The 26,572-nt window shown below is 53.6% G+C and overlaps 1 protein-coding gene across 5 annotated transcripts in view; it reads right to left on the bottom strand.

Annotated features, from left to right (window-relative positions):
• Window positions 1-26,572, bottom strand: part of TNS1 (tensin 1) — a 207,976-nt gene that overhangs the window by 109,751 nt on the left and 71,653 nt on the right. For all 5 annotated transcript variants that reach the window (XM_061148780.1, XM_061148781.1, XM_061148782.1 and 2 more), the window contains one exon: window positions 9,017-9,058. In XM_061148780.1, the coding sequence (XP_061004763.1) occupies window positions 9,017-9,058 (42 nt within the window). The remainder of the gene's footprint in view (window positions 1-9,016; window positions 9,059-26,572) is intronic.

Below are 26,572 nucleotides of genomic sequence, written 5' to 3'. Positions count from 1 at the left end.
GGCCTGGAATCTGGACAGTTTTTCAGGCCAAAAAGACCCCATGACATCACATCTACTGCCACGGATGGACTGTGAGGTCAGGGACAGCGCTGCCTGCCCGTTGGGAGGCAAATCGAGGACCCAGAGCACGTTATTCTAGGCTCATGTGTTCTCAAAATAGAGCCCTAAAGCAGATGAAGAAAAGGGGCTAAAAGCCAAAGGGAAGGGCAGGGAAGCACCATTAACGGGACATTTAGAGGGGGTGTGGCCGGGAGGGCACTTCGCAGGCCCCACAGCCAGTCCAGGACCAGTAACCTGGTAACAAGGCAGCAGCAGCAGGCGGGGGAGCGCTCTGAATCTCTCTCGGCCAATAAGGAAACTGAGTTTCCAGGGTGGTTGGCCAGCTCCACGTGAGAGCCGGTCAGCCCTTCACCTCCAGTTATTTCCCAGCATCCCGGGAAGAGGGGGTCATCAAGACGGGGGGCAAAGGGCTGAGGGGGAGGATGCCAGCAGCCCGGGGCCCATGAGTCTTTGGATGAAGTTGCTTCAGGGGCCACAGCCTCTCCTGGGCAGGCCGAGGCCACCAGAGTAAAAGAGCAAGCTGGATGTGAACAAATGGAATGTGATGCCTGATTTTTCCCTGCACCCCCAGGGAGGGGCCTGGGCAAGCTCACACCTGTCTTCAGGGTCCCCCCAATTCACCCTGAGGGACCCAGGACCCGACTCCAGGTGGTTGAGGCTGGGCAACTGTGGACCCCGCCCCCCTACCCTGTCCTGCTCGCGTGCGCTCACCGGGCTGGCCCTGAGCCAGGCTGGAATATTTCTCACCCCCTCCTGCCACCCTCTCCTTCCTGTGGACGTTGTCCTCCTCTCTCTCAGACAAGGCGTTGGGGGTGTGCACCTCCCCAGGCCCTTCCTCCACGCCCCCCTGGCTGCCCTTGCACAAGTCCTCTGCCCAACGAATGCGCCAGCGTCATCTGGTCTACCAGCCCTCCTCCTGGCAGCCCCCTTGCCCCCAAGCCACACCCCACAGCTGGCGGCAGACTTCACTCACAACGCTTGCTTTGGGTCACTTCCCCACTCAAGGACCCACAATGGCCCTTAGTGCTTGGATCATCAAGTTCAAGTTCCCCAACCTGGCTTCTGGACTCCTCTCCCTTATCTGGCCCCTTTTCCCTCGTGGACTCCACTTCCTTCCCCCTCCTCTTATCTGCATCCTCTGCTCCTCACTGCCCACCACCGTGCCACCTGGGTTCCCGCCTCCTTTCCCACACCCAGGCTCTTCCCAGCAGCACCCCAGCCAGGGCCAACGAAACAAGACGGCCCGGCCCCTCGTCCCCCCAGCAAGGGCGCTGGATTTGCTCCGGCCCCCAAGCTTGGTCTTTTGTTTCAGCCCTCTCCATTTCAGCCCTGCTGCCTTCTGGAAGACCTGCCCTCCTTCCCTCTTATTGTCCATTTGCTCAAGTCTTAACCTGGACTGGAAACAGGAGGCAGGCTTGCCTACCCAGTGCAGCACAGAGTGACGGCTGCCTCCTTGGACCCCAAGGCTACCTCTGGTCAGAACCCCTGAGTCCAGGCACTAGTTCACTTCCACAGTAGAGTTCTCTCTCTCCCACTAGACAGGGCGAGGCCCTTCACCCAATTGGGGCCTCTCCCAGTGGGAGTCAAAAGGGATGTGGCTAGCACATGCATGGATGCCTTGCCCTCTGGGGACCATGTCCCTTCACAGCCAAGTGTAAGGACAGGACCTCAGTGGGCCCTGAGGACTTCCACCCAAGCACTCCCCACAGCGACAGGACCTTCTATCTGCACCATAACAGGCATCAGTAAGTGTGATGTGTTCCAGTGACAGACAACGACTCCCTCAGACAGCCCCGACGGTCCATTTTAGGTGTTAGAAAACTCTTCTCTACACCCAGGTCTCCTCCTCTTTATGAGACCCTCCACCTAGGAGGTGCTCCTCTGGAGAGCAATAGCAAGGAAGCCAGTTTGTCCTTCAGGAAGGTCTCACTCCCACTCTATACCCACCTCCCCACCCCATACCCTCCCTCTCCACACCAGGCAGTCGAGGGGGCACACAAACTGATTTCCAACCCCCCTCATGGCTCTGCGAATCCTCTTTGGAATGCAGTGCTCAGAGTTTGCCCTTTCCTTTGAAAACCAGGACTTTCTCAGGCTCATTTCTCCTGGCTTTACTCCGTTTTCCAGAATCTCCAAAAGATGGCCCCCTCATGGCCCACTCACTGCCCTGGGATGAAATGCATCGGGGTTGGGAGTTCAGATGAACTAAAGCCACTGCTGGACACTCTCCCTGATGGAAAGCAGGATGGCAGCGCTGGGCTGGGGGGCTCCACGTGTTTCTCAGGGGCCTTCTTCTCTTCCACGAGACAACCTGGTGCCTCCTCACCTTAGATCTGACACTGGGATACCTTGAGTTATCTGAAAATCTGAGGACCACCACCTCACAACCATTAGGATGCCTACTATCAAAAAGAAGAAGGAGAAGAAAGAGTTTGGGCAAAGATGTGGAGAAATTAGACCCTCTTGTGCACTACCGGTTGTAATACAAAATGGTACAGCCACCGTGGGCAACAGTATGGTGGTCCCTCCAAAAAAAGTCAAAAGCAGAATTACTATGTAATCCAGCAGTTCCACTCATGAGTATATACTCAGCAGAACTGCAAGCAGGGATTGACAGAGATATTTATATGCCCATGTCCATAGTAGCATCGTTCACAGTAACTAAAATGTGGAAATGACCCAAGTATTTATAGACAGACACATGAGTCAGTAAAATGTGGTATATACACAGGGAAGCCTGGTGTGCTGCAGTCCATGGGGCCGCAAAGAGTCAGACACAACGTAGCAACTGAACAACAAACAGCAATACATGCAATGGAGTATTACTCAGCCTTAAAAAGAAGGCCATTCTGACACATGCTACAGCATGGATGAACCTTGAGGAGGGGTAATAAGCCAGTCACAAAGGACAAATTTTGTATGAATCCACTCATATGAGGTACATTAAGTCATCAGATTCATAGAGGCAGAAAGTAGAAAGGTGGCTGGCAGGGACTACGGAGCTCTTATTTAATGGGTGTAGAGCTTTTTGTTTCACAAGATGAAAAGTGTTCTGGAGGTGGATGGTGGTGATGGTTGTGCAATGAATTGGATGTACTTAATACACTGACCTGGACTCCAAAATGATTAAAATGGTAATTTTTCTGTTATGTGTACTTTACCACAGGTTTCCCTGGTGGCTCAGCGGTAAAGATTCCGCCTGCAATGCAGGAGCCACAGGAGACGTGGGTTTGATCCCTGGGTCGGGAAGATCCCCTGGAGGAAGGTATGGCAACCTACTCCAGTATTCTTGCCTAGAGAGTTCCACGAACAGAGGTGCCTGGAGGGCTACAGTCCATAGAGTTGCAAAGATTCAGACATAACCAAAGAGACTTAGTGAGTACACACATATTTTACCACAATTGAAAAAAAAAAGTGAATCAGATTTAAAAAAAAATGTCAGGGCCTCAGTTTCTTCTCCTAAGAAAGAGCAGGATTTGACTACATGTCCTGTGGTCCTCTCATTGTTGTGGCTCTGTGCCCACTGAATCTGCATCTGCCCTCCAGAAGCCCTGGCACTCAGCAGAAAAGAACCAGCATGCAGTGCCTGGCACAAGGGAGGTGCTCGGGAGTTGTTAGCTGGTAGGACAGATGGCAGATAGATGGATGGAGAGTGGGCTATGGGGCTTCCCTGGTGACTCAGTGATAAAGAATCTGCCTGCTAATGGAGGAGATTCAAGTTCAATCTCTGGATCGGGAAGATCTGGAGAAGGGAATGGTTACCCACTCCAGGACTCTTTTGCCTAGAAAATTCCATAGCCAGAAGAGCCTGGCAGGCTACAGGATGGATGGCAGACAGATGGATGGATAGACCGGCCCCTAAATCCCAGGCCCTCTGGCTCATGACTAGCACTGTTTAGAAGAAGAAATCCAGGAGAAGCCCACTTGGCAATAGCAGGCATTGACATCAGCAGCAATCACTGAGGGTATCAGGGAGAAAGCTGGCCTAGGAATCCACAACCCCACTGCTGATCCAGCCTACCCCCCACTGCTGTGTGACCGTGAACCAGTCACCTGGGCTTTCTGAGCCCCAGTTTGCTCCTCTCCCCAAGATGGGCCCACACCTGTCCAGACCTCCACACAAGTCACTGTGGGCTTGGGGAGCCCAGCATCAGGGGAAAGGCTCTGAGAACTGCAGCTGCTGTGTAATAAACCAGTCCCATTTGTCACGATCATGGTTACAAGTACGGACCCTGGTGCCAGGCTACTGAGATGAAACCCCAGGGCCCCCTCCAAACAACTCTGTGGCCTTAGGTCTTATCAGGGTTCTTCATCTGAGACATTGGGGTAATCACAGCACCTCCCTCACTGCACTGTGCTGAAGAATAAATGAGTTTATTTTTGTAAAGCTCTCACAACAAAGGTCTGCAAAGAGGAAATTCCATACATGGGTTAGCTTTTCACTTGCTCTGATTACTGAAAGCAACCTGGCATCCCCGTCCCCCACCACACACTCTCCACCCCACCTGTGATTCAACAGGACTTGTTCCACAGAGCATTTCAAGTCCTGGTTTGGGGGCTGGCCTGCGGAGGAGAAGCAGTGCCCACACAGCTCTCCCCCCACCCAGGTCTCCTGGGTGCCAGCCTTTGGGTGCAGAAGGGCTCAGATCTGGCCCACTTCGGTGGCCACTGCACTTGGCCATCACCCTCGGGAAATTCCTTTGGACTCTTATTTTTCCGAAGTTGAGAAGAGCTGCCTCAGCGCTTTCCAAGGATCAGGAGCATCCATGACAAGCACACCCTCAGCCCTCTCCAGCCCGCCCCCAGCAGTGGACCCCACAGGAGGGAGGTGACCCTAGGACCCTTCTCCTCAAGGCCTTGGGCAACATCTGTTGAGTAAGATGAAAATATGGGTTGAAGATTAAGCCACTCTGCCCTGATTGGCCTGGCACAGGCTGGAAAATGTTTGGCTGGCAGAGCCCTGAAGCTGGCAGAGATCCTGGGCCCAAGGATGAGTGGTCCCGATCCTGGGGCAGGGGTGTGGGGGTTGAACTGAAGTGAGATGGGTGAGAAGGCCAGAGGGAGAGCTGGGGGCATGGAGAAAACTCAACAAAAAGACAAACACACAGTGTGAGGCAAGAGGGAGGGGTCGGGGAGCCCAGAGACCAGCCCTGCAGAGGCTGAAGGGCAGGCATTGAAGGGAAAAGGAAGGAAAAATACGACCCGCCCTTTCCTCCCTCCTCTGAACCTGCTCAAAGCACTTGCCTGCCTGCCTGCCGTGAGGAAACAGGTGTTGAGTGCTCTCTAGGGGAAGCCAAACTTTCTCCCGGCTTCCCTTGGGCCACTTTCCCTCCCCAGGGACAGTATCAGAGTTTCCAGCTGGAGACTGGCCCCCCCCCCCCCCAATAGACCCCCACGGCCCAAGAGCAAAGAATCAGAGGACAACAGTCCTGTTTATTGAACACCTAATCTGCGTTGAGCATCTGGCTGAATGCCTTTCTTCCAGCCACTCAATAAGCATGGCTGAGTACCTAATGTGTGTCAGATAGTGGGAATAGAGCAGCGAACATAGAGGATAGAAACCCCTTGTCATCATAGAGTTTACAGGCTGGTGTGGTGGGAGGCTTTTTTATTTATTTATTATTTTTAATTGAAGGATAATTGCTTTACAGTATTGTGTTGGTTTCTACCAAACATCAACATAAATCAGCCATTGGTTTACCCATGTCCCCTCCCACTTGAACATCCCTCCCACCTCCCTCCCCATCCCACCCCTCTGGGTTGTTACTGAGCCCCATTTGAGTTCCCTGAGTCTTACAACAAATTCCCATTGGCTGTCTATTTTACATATGGTAATGTATGCTTTCATGTTGGTGGGAGCCTTTTAAAGGAGATCAGCAAGTAGGATGGTAACACATGCTAAGGGGCAAAGAAAGCAGGAAAGGGAGAGAGGGTTGCTGGGGGAAGGAAAATCTGACACTTGAGTAAAGACCTCAAGGAGGGAAAGAGCCTGGTAGGTATCCTTGGGAAAAGATCAGCAAGTGCAAAGGCCCTGAGGCAGTATCTGGCTGATGTTCAAGGACCAGCAACAAGGCCAGGTAGTCACAGCAGACTGAGAGAAGGAGGGAGCTTTTAGAAGATAAGGTGAGAAAGGAAATCTACCCATCGTTGTAGGGCTGTGTAGACCAATGGAAGAACCTGGGCCTTTAATCTCAGGGGTGAGCAGCCATTGGAGGCTTTGAATACAGACTGATTCGGTGAGTTTTATTCTCTTCACAGCCTCCTAAGGTAGGTACTATTACTAACTCCCAATCCGCAGAGGAGGAACTGAGGTCCAGAGAGGTTAACCAATGTGTCCATGGCCACAGATCCAGGCCCTAAGGAACTCCCTCATTCTTGATCAATCCTGAGGGGAGGCAGGCAGGTCCTGACTCAGGTGGGGAAATCTTCGGTGTCACAATCACTCCCCCACCAGATGGCTCATGCAACGTCCACAAGGGTCAGGGCCCCTCTGCCCAGGGCAGGCACATTACAGATGGGAACATTCCACAGCCTGGCCCAGGCAGGAGTGCCTTCTGCTGCCGTGCTGTGCTGTCCGACTCTTTGTGACCCTATAGGCTGCAGCCCGCCAGGCTCCTCTGTGCGTGGGATTCTCCAGGCAAGAATACTGGAGTGGGTTGCCATGCCCTCCTCCAGGGGATCTTCCAGACCTAGGGTTTGAACCCACGCCTCTTTATATCTCCTGCACTGGCAGATGGGTTCTTTATCACTAGCGCCACCTGGGAAGCTCATCCCTTCTGGTATCTAACTGCAATTCCTCCAGTCAGAATGCCAACCTATTCCCTTCGGTTCCAATCCCTGACCCCTCCTCATGTAAACAAAGCTCACGAGACTCCCGGAGGTCAAGCATTTGGCTCCTGACTGGAGAGCCCTAGACCCCAGAGCCCCCCAACTATCCTCGACCAGCCAAGAACATTCTGTTCCCAGCGGCCAAGTAGCAGTCGGGTTGAAATGCTGAGACGTGGGCTCCTTCCTCTCCACCCCTCCCTGCCTGCCCTCCACGGCATCCTTCCGCAATCCCAGAGAGAGTTCTCACTGGCAGTTCCAAACCAGGCCTGCACTCTGGCCTCATCCCCACAGTATTCGACCCCTAAGCCCTGCTGTTGTCAGATGACCTTTGACTGAGCTCTGTGCAAAGAATACTCCACATCTGGAGACACACAGCTGGGCAGAGGTGAGGCCCAAAAGGATTTGAGCCCAGTGAGTTTAGGAAGGAGGGGCCGATGCGAGGAAAGGATATGGAATGCCTGACCTCTGGGAGTCTTGTGAGCTTTGTTTATGTGAGGAGGGGTCACAGGTTGGAACAGAAGGGAACAGGCTGGCATTCCAGCTGGAGGAACTGAAGTTAGATACCAGAAGGGACTCCTGCCTGAGCCAGGTTGTGGAATGTTCCATTATCCAGGCCGAGACAAGTCATGGCTGGGCCTAGACCAGGAGGGCAGAGGGCAGTGACTCTGCTCTGCGTCCAAGAGACATCTAAGAGTCATAATCACCTCTGCATACCTTTTTTTTCTTTTTTTGCATGCTTTATTTCATTCCACCAATGACCCTGAATAGAGAGGGGAAGGATGGGAGGCGGATATGTATCAGAACTGAGAAGGCCTTTGGAGCATCAAGTGCAGCCCCCTTCTTTGACAAAAAGGGAAACTGAGGTCCAGAAAGAGGGCAGGACTGGCCCACTGTTACACAGCACTTGGGTGTCAGAAGAGAAAAGACCAGGAAACCCGAGTGAGATGCCAGCATCCAGGCTGAGCAAGTCATGTGCAGACACCTCCAACTGCCTGGGTCCCCTGGGCCCTTGCCTACTCCCCAAGACTCCCACCCACATCAGTGTCACCACAGGCACCTCTATACCCATCAGTGGGAGGGAGCCCAGTTGGGCCTCCATCACAAACTCCAGTCACAAACAAGCGCACACATGGGTGCAGGCGTGCGCACACACACCTGTGTGTGTGTGTGGAGAGGCAGGGCCCTCCCTCTCCAGTCCCCAGGGCCCCGGCCTGCCTCCTGTGCTGGGCTGGGGAGCAGGAGGGAGCTCTGAAGGGTACGAAGACAGAGAGACGGCAGGGAGGGAAACATTCCAAATCAGCCCAGCTGGGATGGGTCTGGAGCAGGCCCCTCTCCCCAGCCCATAACTCACAGGAGTCCTGCCCCATCCACACTTTTCTGGAAGCCTGACTGGAGGAAAGAGGGAGCAGTGCGGGGGTCGGGGACATGGAGAGAAGGCAGAAAAGCAGAGTCAGCCAAAGAGCCTGGAGATGGAGCAGGCCGCCTGAATGTGACTAATTTCCCAGGTACCTGGACTCTGTGGGTCATGCCATCCATCTCCCCACCTCCAGCCAAAGGGGACCTGACCAGGGATCAGGCAGGTCAAAGGAGATGCCATCCCCCTGTTCTGTAAGCCCCAAGACAACAGGCACCTGACCAGGCCTAGAGACAGGCGAGATGCCCTTTTATGGGCTTTTCCAAGGACTTAAGTCTCAAGATTGAAATAAGAGGCCCCGAGTCTCATGAAGTCATGAAGGGACCTCATGACTCATTTCCTCCAAGTTGGGCTTCAGCTTCAGGACATGGCCCCTTCTTCCTCATTACCTAATGGCCCAGCACCCGTGGGGGCTACCAGGATGCTTGGGGGCTTCCCCAGTGGCTCAGAGTAACGAATCTGCTTACAATGCAGAACACATGTGAGACGTGAGTTGGATCCCTGGGTCTGGAAGATCCCCTGGAGAAGGGAATGGCAACCCACTCCGGTATTCTTGCCTGGGAAATCCCGTGGACAGGGGAGCCTGGAGGGCTACAGTCCATGGGGTCGCAAAGACTGAGCGACTGAGCATGCACACAGGCAAAGTAAGCTGCAGCAGTAGCTGAGGAAAGAGAGGAGGGTGGGCTGGCGGGGCAGGAATGGACTGTCACTCACCACCAGTTCATGGCTGGATGGAGGAATGCAGGGGGCAGCCACCTGTGGGAGGAACAGAGAAAGGGCAAGGTTAGCATCTTTCATCCCCATAGAAACCCAGGGCCTCCTGAGATCATTTTGCTCCCCCACCAGCCCGTGCTAGACACCCCTCCCTTCAGTTCACAAACATTGACACCCTCCAGGAGGAGAGTTCATTGGAAGACTGTGTAGCAACACGTGAAAATGCCTAGGCAACAGTGCTCAGATGCAGAGGCCAAAATGAAATGGACACATTCTTAAAATTCTGTAAAAAGAAATATGCAGAAAGACCGGAGGTCAAAGCACCAGGGTTAAGGTAATAAGAATAAGGTGTTTTGTTTTGTTTTGTTTTTCTTTTGTGTTATGTTCTAAATTTTCTGCAATATGGTAAGATTTGTTTTTGTTTTTGTTTTTTTTAAAACCATGTTTAAGACCTCTAGAAAGGAAAAGTCACCTCCTCCATTCTCCCAAATGCCAAGGTGTCTCACTCAAAGGTCAGAGCTGCAGAGGGCTGGCCAAGCTTCCCACACCATGTGGGGAAATGGTCTGGTGAAGGGCCTGTCGGCTCTTCCAAAAGAAACCAGCCACTCTGCTAATACATGTGAAAGGTCTTGAGGGTGCAAACACTCTCCAAGGGTGAGCTATTATTTTGTCATCATCCTCATCTTCTCCTCTGATGAGGGAGGGGGTGGCCCCATGGCCTCGAGTCAGAGGGAGATGGGCGGAGAGAGGGGGCTGGATTGCTCCCTACCCTGAGATAACACTCCCTCCCCAGGGGCCCGGCAGCCAAACCACTACCCTGACAATTAGCAGAGGCCTTTATCAGAGACTTGGTGTATTCCTTTTTTTCTAGCCAGGACACGTTTTTCTTGGAGCTCATACCTCAACCTTGGCTCCAATTCCTGACCTGAACACCATGCAGGGGCCCACAGAGGGGACAGAGGGGGAAGCTCTCCCCACCTCCCCCAGCCCCAGGCATGAGGATGTCTGGACATAAGCCATGGATCACCAAAGAGCAGGTGGCTACCTTCTCCAACAGTGGGTGATCGAGCCCCCCACTCTATAACAGCAGTGACAGCCCCCAGCCCCAGTCGGAGCTGGCTGTTCATAGAGGCGTCACCCTCAGCTGAGTCCTTCTGTCCCCTGACCCTATTCTATCATCTGACCAGCTCCAGGGACCACCTGGCTTGACATGTCAGCTCAGAAGGTGTCCCTACTTATGGAACCATGTGCCCGGGCTCTGGAAGAGGTGGAGGGGCTGGGAGTTGGCATCCCTGCGTTCTTGACCCCGTCATGCTACAGGCTCCCTGCCAACTCATTATCCAGCAAAGTGACCTGAGTTGAGTCTCAGTACCTATCACCCTTGGAGGAGAGCATGGCAACCCACTGCAGTATTCATGCTGGGAGAATTCCATGGACAGAGGAGCCTGGTGAGTTATCATTCATAAGTTTCACAAAGAGTCAGACATGACTGAAGCGACTTCACACAGCACACACACCTACCACCCTGTACTGGACATTGCTCTAGGACTTGGGAGAATCATATATGAAGCCAAAACAAGGAGCAATAACTATATTGAATGTGTACTATCAATATATAGCAGGCATTATTATCAATACCTTGAAAGTGTTAGTCACCCAGTCATGTCTGACTCTTTGCAACCCAATGGACTGTAGATCACCTGGTTCCTCTGACCATGGGGATTCTCCATGCAAGGATATTGGAGTGGATTGTCATGTCGTCCTCCAGGGGATCTTCCCAACCCAGGGATCAAACCCAGGTCTCCTGCACTGCAGGCAGATTCTTTACCATCCAGGCCACCAGGGCCATTATCACCATTATCAGTGTCTTACCCACATTAACCCATGTAATCCTTTCAACAACAGTAAGGTAGGTACTATCATACCTCCAGATGAGGTACAGGGGGCACAGAGAAATTAAACAACTTTCCCAAGGTCACACAGCTGATCAGTGACCCGGGGTGGGGTGGAGGATGCCAGGAAAACAGGACAGAAGGGCAGGAAAGTCTGGAGGTGGCTGCAGCCTTCAGGACGCCCTGCTCATCAGACAAGGTCTCAGTCACTGCTGTCCCCTAGGCACCTTCAGAGCAGGAGTCCAGCATCTAGCAGTGACCTCCTCCCTGTCTCCTTCCATCCCCAACCCCAAATCCCACTCTGAGGCTTGTAGGTTTCAACCTCCTGGGGCCAGGCCCTCCTGTCCCACTCCTCCTAACACCCATGGGCCCTCAGGCCGGAGTGGGAGTGGGCCAACCCACAGATCAGCACCCTGCTCTGCTCCTTCTCTTGGAGCTAGAGCTGGAACAGGGTGAGACCTTAAATGTGGAATCAGCTGCAAGAGGAGAGGATGCTGCCAGCTAGTGCCACAGCCTCCCAGCCACAGGCAGGTCCCATCCACCACCGCTGTCTTCCCCTGCAGTACCCGAGAGTGCGTGTCTGGTCTCCACTGGGGACTGGGGGTTAGGGAAGTGAGGGGGGTTACGGACACATACTGAGGCAAAGGCAGGATGGACAGGTGTCCTCTGAGACAAGAGGGAGAGCCTCTTCTCTAGAACCACCCTAAAGTACTAGTCACTCAATCATGTCCGACTCCCTGCCACCCCCTGGACTGTAGCCCACCAGGCTCCTATGTCCATGGGACTCTCCAGGCAAGAATACTGGAGTGGGTTGCCATTCCCTTCTCCAAGTACCACCCTGAAGCAATGGGGAACCACGGAACCTGACCCCAGGTCCCATCCTTGTCCTCTCTGAGGACTTAGATCTGCACTGTGGACCCCCAGTTTGCGGGCCTGATGCCGGGGTGCCCCTTCGTGGCCTGCTGCCCCCCAGGGCCTCCTCCACCCACCACCCACAGCTGCACATTCCAGGCCAGCCCGCCAGCCAGCCCACTAACTTTGTTGTGTGTTTCAATGTTTCTTGTCTCTCTATTTTTTTTTTTTTTAAAGCAGAGAAATGTTTCCTTAAAAGGCTCTCTCCTTCCCTCCGGCACCCTGGCTCCTGGCCACCCCCTCAGGAGCCTGGAATGTGCCAGGGAGGGCCAGAGCCCCTTGCCACTCTGGCCCGGGCCCTGCGGCCCCACACTCCTGGTGTCCGCAGCGACGACTCCCACTGGCCCTGGGGACCCCAGCTAGGAGCCCTCCCTCTGCAAAGAGGGCAGACACGGGGGTGCCGGTCATTTGTCTCCCCAGGGCTGGCAGGACAGGATTCCAGGGCTCAGGCCCGGGAATTCGGCCTCAGGTAAGCCTCCTCCCCGGGTCTCCCTCCACGATCCTTCCTCACACAGAGGGTGTGAGCTGGTGAGCCTGAGGCTCAGCCTTTCCATTCTGAAAACTGTAACAATACTAAAAGTAGCAGCAGCAGCAAATACTCCCATCAAACTTGCTACCGGCCAGGCACTCTGCTTTGTACCTGGCGTGAGTTAACTCACTCCATTCCCACAACCCTGAGCATCTCATTTGGTGGCTGAGAAGACCAAGGCACAGAGGTCAATCAAGTGTCCAACAGAGAAGGCAGGACGCAAGCCCAGCCGTCTGGCTGTAGACAAGGACGTGGCCTGGCCCTCTCTGCCATGCCGACTCTCCTGCAAAGACGAATTTCCCCAGAGCCCTACACAATGACAGCAGGAACAGAAAGCTTATGGGATGTGACTGTGTGTCTGTTACTGTCCTAAGCCTTTCCCTGAACTCATTTGATCCTAATAAAAACGCAGACTTTGGACACAGTAGGGAAGGAGAGGGTGGGACGAATTGAGACAGTAGCGTTGACATATATACACTCTCATGTGTAAAATAGAGAGCCAGTGGGAAGCTGCTATATGGGCACAGAGCGCTCAACCTGTGCTCTGAGATGACCTAGAGGGGTGGGATGGGGTGGGAGGCTCAGGAGGGAAGGGACATATGTGTACTTGTGGCTGATTCATGTTGCTGTATGGTAGAGGCCAATACAATATTGCAAAGTAATCATCCTCCAATTTTAAAAAGTTTCTTTAAAGTTCACAGGGGAAAAGGTGCATGAGTTATCCTGTTTTACCCCCATTTCACAGATGCAGAAACTAAGGCACAGCAAGGGTAATGACTTGCCCAAGGCCACTGCAGCAGAACGGTGCAGCTCTGGAGGTAGAAAAGCAGGAATGCTGCCAGGATGTGTGCGTTACCAGGCTCCATAGCCTGGCACTGGGGCCAAAGCCTGGCATTCATCAGCCCTCCACCCACTAATATTTTCTGAACTTCAGAGGTCCCCGGGAACAGTGCCAACAACAGGACACAGCCTTGGAGACTCCCCCCAGGACAGGAGAGTCCTGAGAGCTGACAGAGTCCTGAGAGCAGGCAGCCCCCAGTCAGGGGGCGCCCTGAACAACCCGTCCCCTGGCCTGTTCCCCAATGTCTCTCTGTGTCCATCCCCCTTGTCCAGGACCCAAAGCCACACCCAAGGGGTGGGCTCCTCTCAGTCCTCGGGACACACTTAGCTCTCTACTTCCTCAGGGCCTCTGAGTATGCAGTTTCCTTGCCCAGATGTTCTCCGCCCAGCTGTCTGCACAGCTGGGTCCTTCCTATTCTTTTGGCTTTGGCTTAAATGCTACCACCCTAGAGAGAAGCCCTCCCTGACTCCCTTAAGCTACACACACACACACACAGCTATCCTCTCTCCTGAATTCCTCTCTCTCCTTCACAGTCCTAAATACAATGTGTAATTATAGATGTGTTTATTTCCTTGTCTATAATTTGTTACTCAATAGAGAAATCAAGTGCCCTAAAGGAAAGGAGTATGCCTTGTTCATCATGCTAGTCCCAGCACACAGAGGCACACACGAAAGATTTATGGAAAGATGAAAGCGGCTCAAGGCCCAAGGACAGGAGGCACCAGTCACCACTACTAGCATAGGATCACTGCCATCTGTTAGGCTCCTACTCAAGGGAGCTAATTCTACCATATGCCTGTGTTGTCTCTGAGACCCTCCAATCCTGCAGAGTCGGTATTACTGCTCCCATTTTACAGATGAAGAAATTGAGGCTTGAAGAGATCATAACAGAGTCAACCAGCCGGAAGGGGAGAGTTGTAGGTGAAAACCCAGGCACCTGCCTCCCATTGCCCCCATTACCTCACTACCTGATGAGTGGCAGGACCTCATCCCCAAATGGGTGACACTCCCATCCTCAAGTCTGAGGATTGGTTACATGACATCCCAGCCTTTCACGGGTCCCCACACCCATGTCCACCTGGTCCCCAGGGCTGGAGGACAGCCCAGCCAAACTAGAACCACTTGAGTCTGGGGATTGAGCATTTTATATAATCCTGAGCAGAAAAAAGATCTCTCCCATATCTTGCTAGCCTCCCCACACACACACTTTAATTACGGTAAAATGCACATAACATAAAATTTACCATTTTAACTAGTTTAAGTCAGTGGCATTGTATATTAACAATGCCGTATAATCATCTCTACTATCCATTTCCAGAACATTTTCATTATTCCAAACCCATCAAACAATAATTCCCCATTCCCCCCACCGCTGTAACCTCTCATCTACTTTCTGTCTCTATGAACTTGCCTATTCTAGGTACCTCATATAAGAGGAATCATACAATATTTGTATTTTTGTCTGGATTATTTCACTAAATGTTATAAGCTGAAGTATCCCTCCAAATTCTTAGGTTGAAGTCCAAACCCCCAGCACCTCACAATACGACTGTATGTAGAGATGGGGCCTTTAAATGTGTGTATTAGTTGCTCGGTCGTGTCTGACTGTTTGCAACCCCATGGACTGTAGCCTGTCCATGGGAATCTCCAGGCAAGAACACTGGAGTTGGTAGCCATTCCTTTCTCCAGGGTATCTTCCCGATCCAGAGATCAAACCCACATTTCCGGTGTTGCAGGCAGGCTCTTAACCGCCTGAGCCACCAGGGAAGCCCCAGGGGTGATTAAGTTAAGGTGAGGCCATTAAGGTGGGCCCTAATCCAATATGACTGGTGTCCTTACAAGAAAAGATCAAGACCCACAGAGAGTCACTAGGGGTACATGCACAAAGGGAGGACCACTGTAGACACAAGAAGAAGGTGGCTGTCTACAAGCCAAGGAGGGCCTCAGCAGAAACCATACCTGCCGGCACCTTGATCTTGACCTCCAGCCTCCAGAGTGTGAAAAAATAAATTTCTGTTGTTTAAACCACTGAGTTCGTGGGTCTTCCCTGGTGGTCCAGTGGCTAAGACTCCACGCTCCCAATGCAGGAGGCCTGGGTAAGATTACTGGTCAGGGAATTAGATGCTACATGCCACAACTAAGAGTTTGCATGCTGCATGTTGCAACAAGATTGAAAATCTTGTGTGTCGCAACTAAGACCCGGGGCAGCCAAATAAATAAATAAACCACTGAGTGTGTGATATTTTGTTATGCCAGACCCAACAAACTAACATACTCTGAATAATGCTTTCAAGACTTTCTCACGTCGCAGCATGTATCAGAGTTGCATTCTTCTTTGAGGCTGAATACTACTCCATCTATACCACATTGTGTTTATCCGTCCATCCATCAGTGGACACTTGGGTTGCTTCCAGAGAAGTTCTTGCTGACACCTACTGCACATGCCTTCCCCAGCAACTCCAGGCACCCACCTGGAATGACACCCACCCCTCTTCATGACCCCCCTGAAGTAGGTTCTTAGCATCCTCGTCTTACAGCTCAGGCAGTTCAACAATTCTGTGAGATCCAAGATGGCACATCTATCAAGTGACAGTGTCAGGACTGATACCAGGTCGGCCTGCCTGCAATACCTGCCTTTCCCAGCAAGCCACACTGCCCTGCGGCCAGATGAGGCCCATGCTATGGCAGAGGAGCCGGGGCTGTGAGAACATAGAGAAAGCTGGAGGGAAATGGGGGGTTACCCAGGCATACTCCATGGAAGAGGAGGCACCTGAGCCAGGCCTCAGTAACATTGCTTTTGTTTGTCTACTGTGTGGTTCCGCCTGTGAGCCCCAGGAGGGCAGGAAGCCCATGGGTCATTTTCCTCGAGAAGCTCTGGGGTTCTGCTCAGAACCTGGAGCTTACGAGGTCTATGGGTAGTTTTTGAAGGTGGCGATGGGGAAAGGGCATTTCAGGTAGAAATAACCACACAAACAAGGCATGGAGGTAGGAATGCTTCCCACATCAAAAGAATCCCCTTGGGCTGGGACTCAGGATGGGGGAAGGGAAGGAAGAGATGGCGCTGGAAGGCATGTAGAAGGAGATGAGGCAGATGCCTGAAAGTCTCCCTCCAGGCTGGATGATGGGAGACTCTGAAGGCCCAGGAGAGGAGTTAAGACTTTCAGCTGCCGGCACTGGGGAGCCACTGAAGATGCCTGAGTAGGAAAGGGACCAGGGGAGGTGAAGGATGGGGAGCTTAATGCAAGCAGGAGATGTTCAGTAACACTAAGAATGATGGGGGGTGGGGGAAAGATGGGGAGGAGCCCTGAAGTCTAGAGACAAGGGGCCATCACATTGCAGGTCTCCTGCATTGCACGCAGATTCTTTACCAGCTGAGCCACAAGGGAAGCCCAAGAATACTGGAGTGGGTAGCCTTTCCCTTCTGCAGGAGATTTTCCCAACCTAGGGATCGAACCCAGGTCTCCAGCATTGCAGGCAGATTCTTTACCAGCTGAGTCACAAGGGAAGCCCAAGAATACTGGAGTGGGTAGCCTATCCCTTCTCCAGCGGATCTTCCCGACCCAGGAATCAAACCGGGGTCTCCTGCACTGCAGGTGGATTCTTTACCAACTAAGCTATCAGGGAAGCCCTAAGGGGCCCTCAGGTACCTGAAACTCTACAGGACCCCATCCTCACCTCATGTTAACATGTGCCCCCTCTAGACTCTACTGCTCTCCTCCACCCAGAGCATGGAGGGCACAGCCACCTTCCTGCATTCCAGAGCCAGGGATCCCGCCCTCAGCTCTGCCTGCTGCTCATCCTCTGGGCCCCACTCAAGGAACCTGTGGTGGCCAGGAATCAGCCATCCTCCCAGACTTGGTCACTGAGGTGATACCAAGGAGTCAAGAATAATGCAGACTACGATCCTGAAGGGACGCAGCCCACGTGCCCCGCGTCTGAGGACACGATCAGATGACCTCTGTGTGTGGAGAGCCCAGCACCTCCAAGTTCACATTACGAATCCCCATGGGGCTCTATAAAGCCCAGCCAGCCCCTGCCAGCCAGACCAAGGCAGGCTGGGAGCCCCCGCCAACTAGACCAGGGCTTGGCTTGGAAACCAGGCGAGGGGTGAATGTAGATGTTCACAGTCAGATAGCTACACGGGGCCCAGCCACAGGGGTAGGGGATGGGCACCGGGCAAGTACAAGGCCCGAGGGTGAAAAGGGCAGCACCCCAGGGCAGCTCGAAGACACTGGCCTCCCAGCCTGAGCCTCGAGCCTGAAGCTCTGGGCCGGGGGGTTTCCGAGAAGGAGGGGGCCCCTGCCCTGGCTCCATTTCCTCCCTAGGCCTGTGCCTCCCCTCCAGGCCACCCATCCTCACCAGAGCTTGCTCTCAACCTGCTCTGCTGTTTCCTTCCCTTATATAGAGTTCTGCTCACGACCGGGAAAGGAACTGCGTCAAGTTCCTGGAGGCAAGAAGGGGCCTGTTCCCAGGGACACCTAGAGGTGAGGGGCGGGGGGGCCGTGCCCCTTCAGGGCCAGAGTCCCCTTCAGGGCCAGGGAGCCAGCCGGGGGCAGGGAGGGGGCCTGAGCCTTTCTCCAAGCCCAGCAGTCTCCAACTTAGAAGCCAAGCAGACAAGACACACTGGTGACCCAGAGGGCTGACTCCAGTCACTGCCCCCAGAATTCTAGGCCCATGCCCTCCCCAAATCCTCCTGGGCCAGGCTCCTCTTGGACCACTGACCCAGTCATTCCCCCTCACCAAGCTCCAGCAGCTCCCCTGAACCCCAACCCTCCGTCTTATCCTGGGAGCCTTTTCTCAGGCCCCACTCACTGGCCGCCCCAGCCCCTGCCGGCAGCCAAGTCCTGTTGCACGCTCAAGAAGGGCCCTCCAGAAAGGGAAGTTTCTAGCCACACCCACACACAGCAGCCCAGACCTGCATAGCCCAACCCCATACAAGGGGAGGGCCGGGTGCGCCAGACCCTCTTGAGCCTGCTGGAATGTGATATTTCAGAGCAGACACTTCCCCAGAAGGTCGTGGCAGCAGCAAAGCAGGTGAGGTGGGTCTGGCACTGAGTGCCAGCCAGTCTCCTTCAGAGTCTGTCCGGAGGATGGCATAAGATAGCACCCAGATCTCTGGATGCCGAACTGGTGGCAGAACATCTTTTCTGATGATCTGCCTCCTCTGAGACCCAAGTCGGGACCCCAAGGGCCCATCTCAGGGGCCACACTGGCCCACACCCAAAATCAGTGACCGTGGAGGGCCGAGTTGCATACCAGGCCAGACTTCTCATGAGCAAACCCTTGTGAGCAAGAAAGTTAGAGAAGCTGAGTTCAACAGACAGGTACCAAGCATCTCTTACGTGCCAGGTCCTGGGAGCACAAGAGGGGAGCCACAGGCCCAGGAGAGGCCTGGCAATGACAAGGGTGGGGCGTGCAGGGGCAAGAGGGCAGAGCTGGGCCCAGGACTCGACACGGGTCAGCCTCCTGGGCTCACAGCCCTGTCCGCATTCTGCCTCCTCCTGGCTCCCTCACTGCCATTGACGTCCAACCCACTCCCCGACCACCTAAGGTTGTTAAACCAAAAACCTGAGGGTCAGCTGGATTCTTCCTACACCCCGCTCCCCGCCAAGCCTGGCCAATTCCTCCGCCAGAGTATCCTTCCAAGCCACTCCCTCACCCCTAGCCTCTTTAAATCATGGAGATTCTTACAAAAGCCTCCTGACATCAGCCTCCTTGCCCTCAGCCCAGCCATCTAAGCCTCTCTCCACTCAGCAGCCACGGAACTGTTTCTACAAGGCACAGCCGGTCATGCCACTCCTGCCTGAAGTCCTTGCACGGCTCCCAGCTCCGCGGGATAAAGTCCAGATGCCCTAATATGGTCCTCACAGCCCTTCGGGACCTGGCTGTGTCTCTCTTTCCAGTCCCACTTCTCACCTCTCCGCCTCGAAGCCCTTGCTCCAGCCAGAGAATACAACTTTCAAGTTTGTTTGTTTGTTTTCCCATATGGTACACTGTGAGGTAGGGGTTATCAGCCCTTTTTACAGTACAGGAAACAAGGCTCTGAGGGGTCACAGCCTTGGCCTGCAGTAGGTAATGGAACCAGAGTTCCAACCTGGTGGCACCCCATGACTTGGCTCTGCCCAGGACCACAGCACTTTGCCACAAATCAGGGGTCACAGGTAAGAGCTTCATGGGGGACATGTCTTCTAAGGCAGGTGGGCTGGGAAGATGTCAGAGTCAAGAGGAGGGTGGGGGCAGAACAGGAGACCAAAGTGAAAGGAGACTCTGAGCTGGGGTTCTGAGCAGAGTAGGGAGGTTACCAAGAACATTCCAAGGGGATGTAAGAAGACAGAGGAGAAACCGGCCACCACTGAGGGGCCCAGCCCGGAGCACTCAGAGGACGCAGGGCCTCTGTTATATAAGTGGAGGCCCTCAACAAGGAGTCTGACAGGCAGACTCCAAGGTCACCTTCTCCTAAGACCTAAAGAGCAGGGAAAACCCCAGCTCTTCTTTCCCACCTAGAGAAGAGCCTTTTGTTCTGGAGCAGGGGGGTGGAGGACGTGGCCTCCAGCACAGAAAACATTGCGTCTAGGAAGTTCCTAGAAGAATCTGGTGAAGGAAAGGACTGTGGTCTGTGGTCAAAGTTCTAGTGGAACCGGGGACAGGGAGGAGGTGATGGGCACACAAGCAAGGCAGTGCACTTCTTCACCATCAGTAACAGGGGTCCTCGGTGCCACGTTCCCAGCTTCAGAGCCAGAGAGGAATAAGAACGGCCTGACCCAGGAGGGGAACTTGTGGCCCAGTGGAGGAGACAGGCATGTAAACAGAGAACTACAAACGAGCCCAAGAACTGCTGCAATGGAGGTATAAGAGGGCTATTATTTCACTGGGATTCAAGTCCATCTGGTTTTCCAGAAATTACACCCAGAGAGAGACTGCCCACCCTGCCCCCTTACTCTCCATGAGGGTTTCTGTCCCTGATGAAAACTTGAAGGATCAAAGTCTTTGACCATAAGCTGTGCTAAAACAGTGAGGAAAGGATGCGTGGGAGAAAAAAAAAAATGTATTAATAAGAGCAAGGGGGAAATCCAAGAAGCCAGAGGGGTCAGGACCTGCCAAGGAGCATGAAAGGGGGCCCAGCAGAAGAGGCTGGGGCAAGGGTGGAGGAGAGGATGGGCTGAGCCAGGCCCCAAACTGAGAATTCCAAGGCTGGGGGTCATCCTCAAACCTGCACAGACAAGAGAGGTTCCCTGTGCCTTCCTAAACTCAGCCACAGTCAGCTCTCAGGACAACAGGACAACAGCTTGCAGGTTTCAGGCCCTTCCACATCTTCAGGAGGCTTTGCAAACCACAGGTGCGCATGGCTGTGTTTCCTAATCTCAAAGATATCACTGACTGTCTGGGGTAGCATCAACTGGACAATAGCTTTTGAGGAGGGAAGGCTACCCGAAAATGTACACTTTCAATCATAAGATGCATTCCAAGTTCAAAAGCATTAAACAGAATGTAGGAGGGAAAAAAAACATCTCAGATTTGAAGAAATGGCCCAAAGCTTTTTTGGTTCTTCAGGCTTTTCACACTACCTGCATCACTGCCCAATGCTGCTGAAGGCCTACCCGCTTCTTTAAAGATTTAAGGCTTGTCAAAAGAAAAGCAAACAGGAGAAAATTCTGTATTCTCCAAGCCCATCTGTAGTCTTGCTTTCCCTAAACTGCTAAAAGTCATTTAGTCTCATCACTTGACTACAAACTGCTCTTTGTGAACCTAACACAAACGTGGTAACTGGAAGTAGGTTCAACTCTAAAAGATCATAACACCTTCTGCTTGTGGGTCCTCATTTCTAAATTCCTGAACACATTGAGGGGCATGAGTTTCCAACCAAAAGATAAGAGGTAAGATAGAAAAGCCCCGGACTGGGTTAGTGGAGTGGAAGTCACTCAGTCGTGTCTGACTCTTTGCAACCCCATGACTATACAGTCCATGGAATTCTCCAGGCCAGAATACTGGAGTGGGTAGCAGTTCCCGTCTCCAGGGGATCTTCCCAACCCAGGGATCGAACCCAGGTCTCCCGCATTTCAGGCGGATTCTTTACCAGCTGAGCCACAAGGGAAGCCAAGGGGACACATACTCGCCTTGTGGTACAGAAACAGGAAACTTGAAGATTCATCCCTACAGAGCCACTGACTTGCCACGTGCAGACCCTGCTTGAGGGTGGGTATTGTCTGAGTACCGTCAAGACAGCAGTAGAACAGGACAGTGGCTTTGTAATGCCTACGAATGACAGGTGATTGTTGCACCAAACCCGCAGCTGCCTTCGAGGAGCCCGAGGGTTAGGCCTGGGCTCAAATATCCATCTGCCATAGACCGGCTACTGAGAGCTAAATTGGGGATAAGGAGGCCTACTTTGCAGAATGGTTGCGTGCGCTTATGCTAAGTCTCTTCAGTGGTGTCCGACTCTGTGCAACACTATGGGCTGTAGCCCGCCAGGCTCCTCTGTCCACAGGATTCTCCAGGCAAGAATACTGGAGTGGATTGCCATGCCCTCCTCCAGTGGGATCTTCCCAACCTAGGGATCGAACCCGTGTTTCTTACATCTCCTGCACCGGCAGCCAGGTTCTTTACCACTGGTTGGGAGGACAAAATAAAGTTGACTGAGATGACCCAAGTAAAAATGCCTGGAACACAGCACATGCTTGGAAAACATTAGCCCCTTTCCATTTGAGCTGGACACAGTTCCTACACCTCTCCATGCCTCAACACCTTTGTTTATAGGTGAGCAAACTGTACGGGGCATACCATGTGCATTTGATGTGTAATCCTCTCTCAATTACTCACATTATCCTCTCTCCAACCCTGTGATGCAGGTTCTGTTCATAGGCCCACTTTATAGAGGTCAAAACTGAGGAACAATAACAATAAGAGGAATCTACCTTAAGTCAGAGCTCGGAGCAGTATAAATACAATGCAAAAGATTATCATCAAAACAATTCAACTTTTTTCTTTGGCACTTCCGACTGTTACATGGCCTAAGCTTCAATTATCTGAAAATTCACTCATGTAGAAAACTCCTGGGCCACAGATGGCAGCAGCAGGAGGAGCCAGTGTGATGGTTCTGCACAATTAGTGCAAGTCCATCTGCTCTGATGGACTGCTCCAGGGGTCCCAGGGGCATGAGGTCTCCAGGGCAGGACAGCCCGGCTCCCGCAGCTCCTTTAAATCCATCTGTGGCCCAGTCACAGGAAGCCCTTTCCCAATCCCAATTAGCCAGCAGCAGAGACTTGAAGCCAGGCCAGCACTGAAGGCCAGTGGAGGCCTGGCTGTCACCAGCATTGTTCGGGCTCCATCTGACGCATATCCACTCCCCCCTCCCCTCAATGTTTCCTTGTTCCCTGGGAGGCCCTTCAAGATGCACGCATCCGCATCCAAAACCAGGTCTGGAGGGAAGAGGGGGTGGAGAGAGGGGCAGGGGCAGCGGAAGACCAGGCTCTATCTGGCTGGGAAAACACAGGCAGGTTTTCAATACACAGGAGAGGGAGTCCACATCAGATGGAGGCTCCGGGGACCAGAGATACTGCACAGAGCTCGGATGCCCCGAGGCACACACAGCGCACCCACACGCCACAGGACCACTGCCAGGCCCAGATGCAAAGTCAATCCCTGGTGCCCCCTCCCTGCCCCACCCCAAGCAGAGCCTCACAGACGGGAGCACACCCCCTGGCAGGGGCAGTCTGCACGACCCTGAGCTCAGCTGACTTCAGGAAGCCAGAAGGGGAAATGACCCACGTGGGCAGACAGTGGGGAGGGGTGAGCACGAACCGGCAGAGGTGGGAGGCGTGAGGTGCCCACAGGAGCCTGCCCGCCCCCTGAGGCCAGACAAGTGACATATTCCCCTCGCCCAGCCCACCTGAGCCCTGCGCATACTTCCACTGGAGAGGGGGCAGTGTAGGGCACACTGATGGAAGCTGGATACGAGATGGCAGAAACAGGAAGGCACATGTACCAAGGATGGGGCAGATTCAACTGGAAGATAAGCATCCTGAAAACGATGGGATGAAGACATGGAAGCAGGAATTTTGGAGGTGGAGGTGGTAAGGAGGAGCCAAACAAAGTTCAGGGCTTGTGGGACAACCGCTTTATCTGAATACCTACCGGGTACCGTTTACTTCAGACACAGTATCACATTTAACCCTTTCAGCGATATGCACAAGCAACACTCTGTTCCTCCATATGCGACCACTGAAACTCAACCAGAAGACTTAAGTTGCCCAGACCACTCACTTCTGAAGACTTGCGCTGGGACTCAAACGCAGGACAGCCAGAATAAAAAACCTATACTCCTTCAGACGATCAAGTCACCAGAGTGCTTTGAAGACAAAACAGGGCAGATACGGGGTCAAGGCGGGGTGGAGGTATAGGTGGTGGGAGGGGCCAGTGCAGAAAAACACAAGAGAGGCAAAGGGGCGGGGGACGCAGGCCTGCAGCTGCTAAGCTCCAGGAGACGAGCGACTCTGGGTTCCCAAGGAGGGCAGGGGCTGCGGAGCTCAGGCTGCCGTGACTCAGTGGCTGGGCCTCCAGAGAGCATTTCCGGAGCCCTGGACAGCTCTGTACAGTCTAAGAGCCACCTGCCCGACAGACACACTCAGCCATTACTCACGACTGTTACTCACTCCTCTGTACGCCCTCCACTAAGCGCATCACTTACTCCCACTGTCCCCTAAGCATGACCAAGAGGGAGCTGGCAGATCTGCCTAGTTCCCTCTCTCACTCCACCAGCTCTCATCCTGCCAGCGCGTCCCCCCCTAAAAAAATGGGACAGAGACCCAGAAGCTCTGGCCCCTCAACTCAAGACAGCTGTTGCCCTCTGCTCTGTTCCAAGAAATGGAGCTGAGGAGTGGTCACTGGGCAAAGAATCTTCCAATGCCAGGGCTGGAAGGGACCTCCCCAGCATCTCAGCAAGCTTCTCAGTAGATACCTAAAGACCCTCCAGAGCCCGCACCTCCATGCCAGACAGCTCTTCCGAGGGCCCCAAGAGCAAGGACCTCGCTATTCAGAAAGAGCTATGGACTTGCAGAATTTCAACACCGACTAGAAATCAAGAACTCCACCCTCTCCTCTCATAAATGAGAAAACTGAAGCCCAGAGAGCGGAAGTGATTTTCCCAAGGTCACACAGTGCCAAAGAGGGACTAGAAACAGGCCACCTGAATCCCCCCGCCATCAGTCCCTCCAGCTAACCGTTCCCCTGCCCCAACTCAGGGCAGGGCCCTGAAGTCTACCCTCACTCCCTCCTGTTGCAAAGCAGCTGTTCCTCCCACCAGACTGCTCCTCCACCCCAAAGGAACTGCAGCCAGACAGTAGTTCATGCAGAGCGATCACTTTCTAACAGGGAAGGGGCATCAGAAACAGGCTGCCCAGGAAGCAGGGAGACTGGACCACAAGACTTCCAAAGGCCCTGGAGCTAAAAGGTCAGGACCTCTGGCAAGAGATGATGGAAAGAATTCCTTGGGTCTCAGCTGGGGACTAGGGAGAGTCCTGGCCTCCTCTCTGCTCACCTCTCCTCCCCCACCCCTCGCCCCGGCTCGCCCCTGCTCTCCCAGGACTCCAGCCGGGAATCCAGGCCTGGCTGCTGCCTCCGCTCCCACGCTCTGCTCAGCTCAGCTGGCCACAGCACAGGCAGCGCCCTGTGTGGCGTCCCAAGCAGCTCACAAGGCACCGAGGTTTCTTCAAAGGCTCCATCTATCTCTTGCACTCCCCTCACCTCCCTCTGGGTGGCTCCTCTCATCCCTGCCAAGAAGCCCCTGCCCCAATCCCTCCCTCTGCACCAAAAGTGGTAATAACAATAACGGTAATAATAACCACAAGTCCCCCACTCCAGTATTCTTGCCCAGAGAATCTCATAGACAGAGGAGCCTACAGTCTATAGGGTCACACGGAGTTGGACATGACTGAAGTAACTTGGCATGCACATATGCAATATGTCCATAGGACACAGATCTTTCTGGTGCCCACACTTCACAGTTAAGTAAACTGAAGCCCTGGCAGGTTAGCTAAGTGGCTGGCAGTCACACAGCCTGCAGGAGGTGGTCTCAGGATTCAAACCCAGACAGTGCAGCTGCAGGGTATGTGGTCTTGACCTCCATGCCACTCCGCCCGAGGGACAGGACCTCACTTTGGGAAGTTAAAGCTCCTGAAATCCTTGCTCCCTCATCCTCACAGTAGCTGAACACCCAGCCTCTGCAACACTCAACCTTCCTCTTGGCTCTGGACAGGCAGCCCATGTCCAGACACTCACCAGCCCACTGACGGTCAGATAGGACACCACTGCCTCCGCCCTGACCAGGAGACGCCCTTATTCATGAGTGAGCACCTACTGGGTAAATAACACCCCCTAAAGGAGTCTCTCTTGTATGACTCCTTAGAAATGGGAGCTGCCAACAGTCTACCCTCACTCCCACCTGCTGCAGTCTGTCCATCCATTCATGTAGAGCCGTGCCCATGCTCTCTTCTGGCCCGAAAGATCACCCAGGAAGGAGATCTCAGGGCCTCCCCAGCCTTCTGACCCTGGAGAGGAAGACAGCACATGGAAAAGAAGCCCAGAGGCGTGAAGTGATTCAGGGGAGGGTTTCCCAGCCCGGGGACTCCAGGAGGCTGGCCTTGGGACCTGTCCCCGGTCTCCCTGGCCCAGTCTGGGCTTCTCACCTGCCCAAATCACCATCTCTTTGTGTTTCTTCTCTGTCAAAGCCCTCTGCTGCTTCCCTCTTTAACCTCTCCTAGTAAACCCCCCACAGCTGAACCCCAAGCAACACCTCCAGGCTCCCCTAAAGCCAGCCTTCCCCACACAAACCACCTTCTGTGGGCTTGGCCTGTGCCAGGCACTAAGCCTCACAAGCAGGCACTTCACAAGTACGATCTCATTCCATCCCCACCACAATTCTATGAGATTGCATGTTAACCCCATTTTACAGATGTAGATACTGAGGCTCGGCCCAAGGTCAGACAGCTAGTAAGCAGCAGAGTTAGGAGGGACACCGAAGCCTGACTCTGACACGCAGCTGGAGCCATTATTTCATCCATCATTACAGCATGCCCCTGTGCCTTTGTGCAGGCCTGCCTCACACCCAGAGAAGCCTTTGTCCTTTTTCCTTCCTGCAGAACTCCTTCTCAACCTTCAAAACCCATCTCAAACAGCACCTCTTCTCCAAAGTTTTCTCCGTTCTATCAGCTCGTGTGCACTCCTTCCTGCCTGATACCCCCTCTGCATGCTGCAGAGACCCTCCAGCGACTCCCCTTTGCTTCCTACTAGACCATGTCTCCCTGGCCTTTCCAGCCCCGCACATATCCCTGGCACCCTGCCTGGCAGAGGGCTGACACCCAGAAAGTTTTAAGCGTGCCCAGCTGCAC

This window comes from Dama dama, chromosome 8 (genome assembly GCF_033118175.1).
Source record: "Dama dama isolate Ldn47 chromosome 8, ASM3311817v1, whole genome shotgun sequence".
NCBI classification, from domain to species: Eukaryota; Metazoa; Chordata; class Mammalia; order Artiodactyla; family Cervidae; genus Dama; species Dama dama.
The sequence above is the reverse complement of the archived record's forward strand: the minus strand, read 5'-3'. Positions and strand labels throughout refer to the sequence as shown.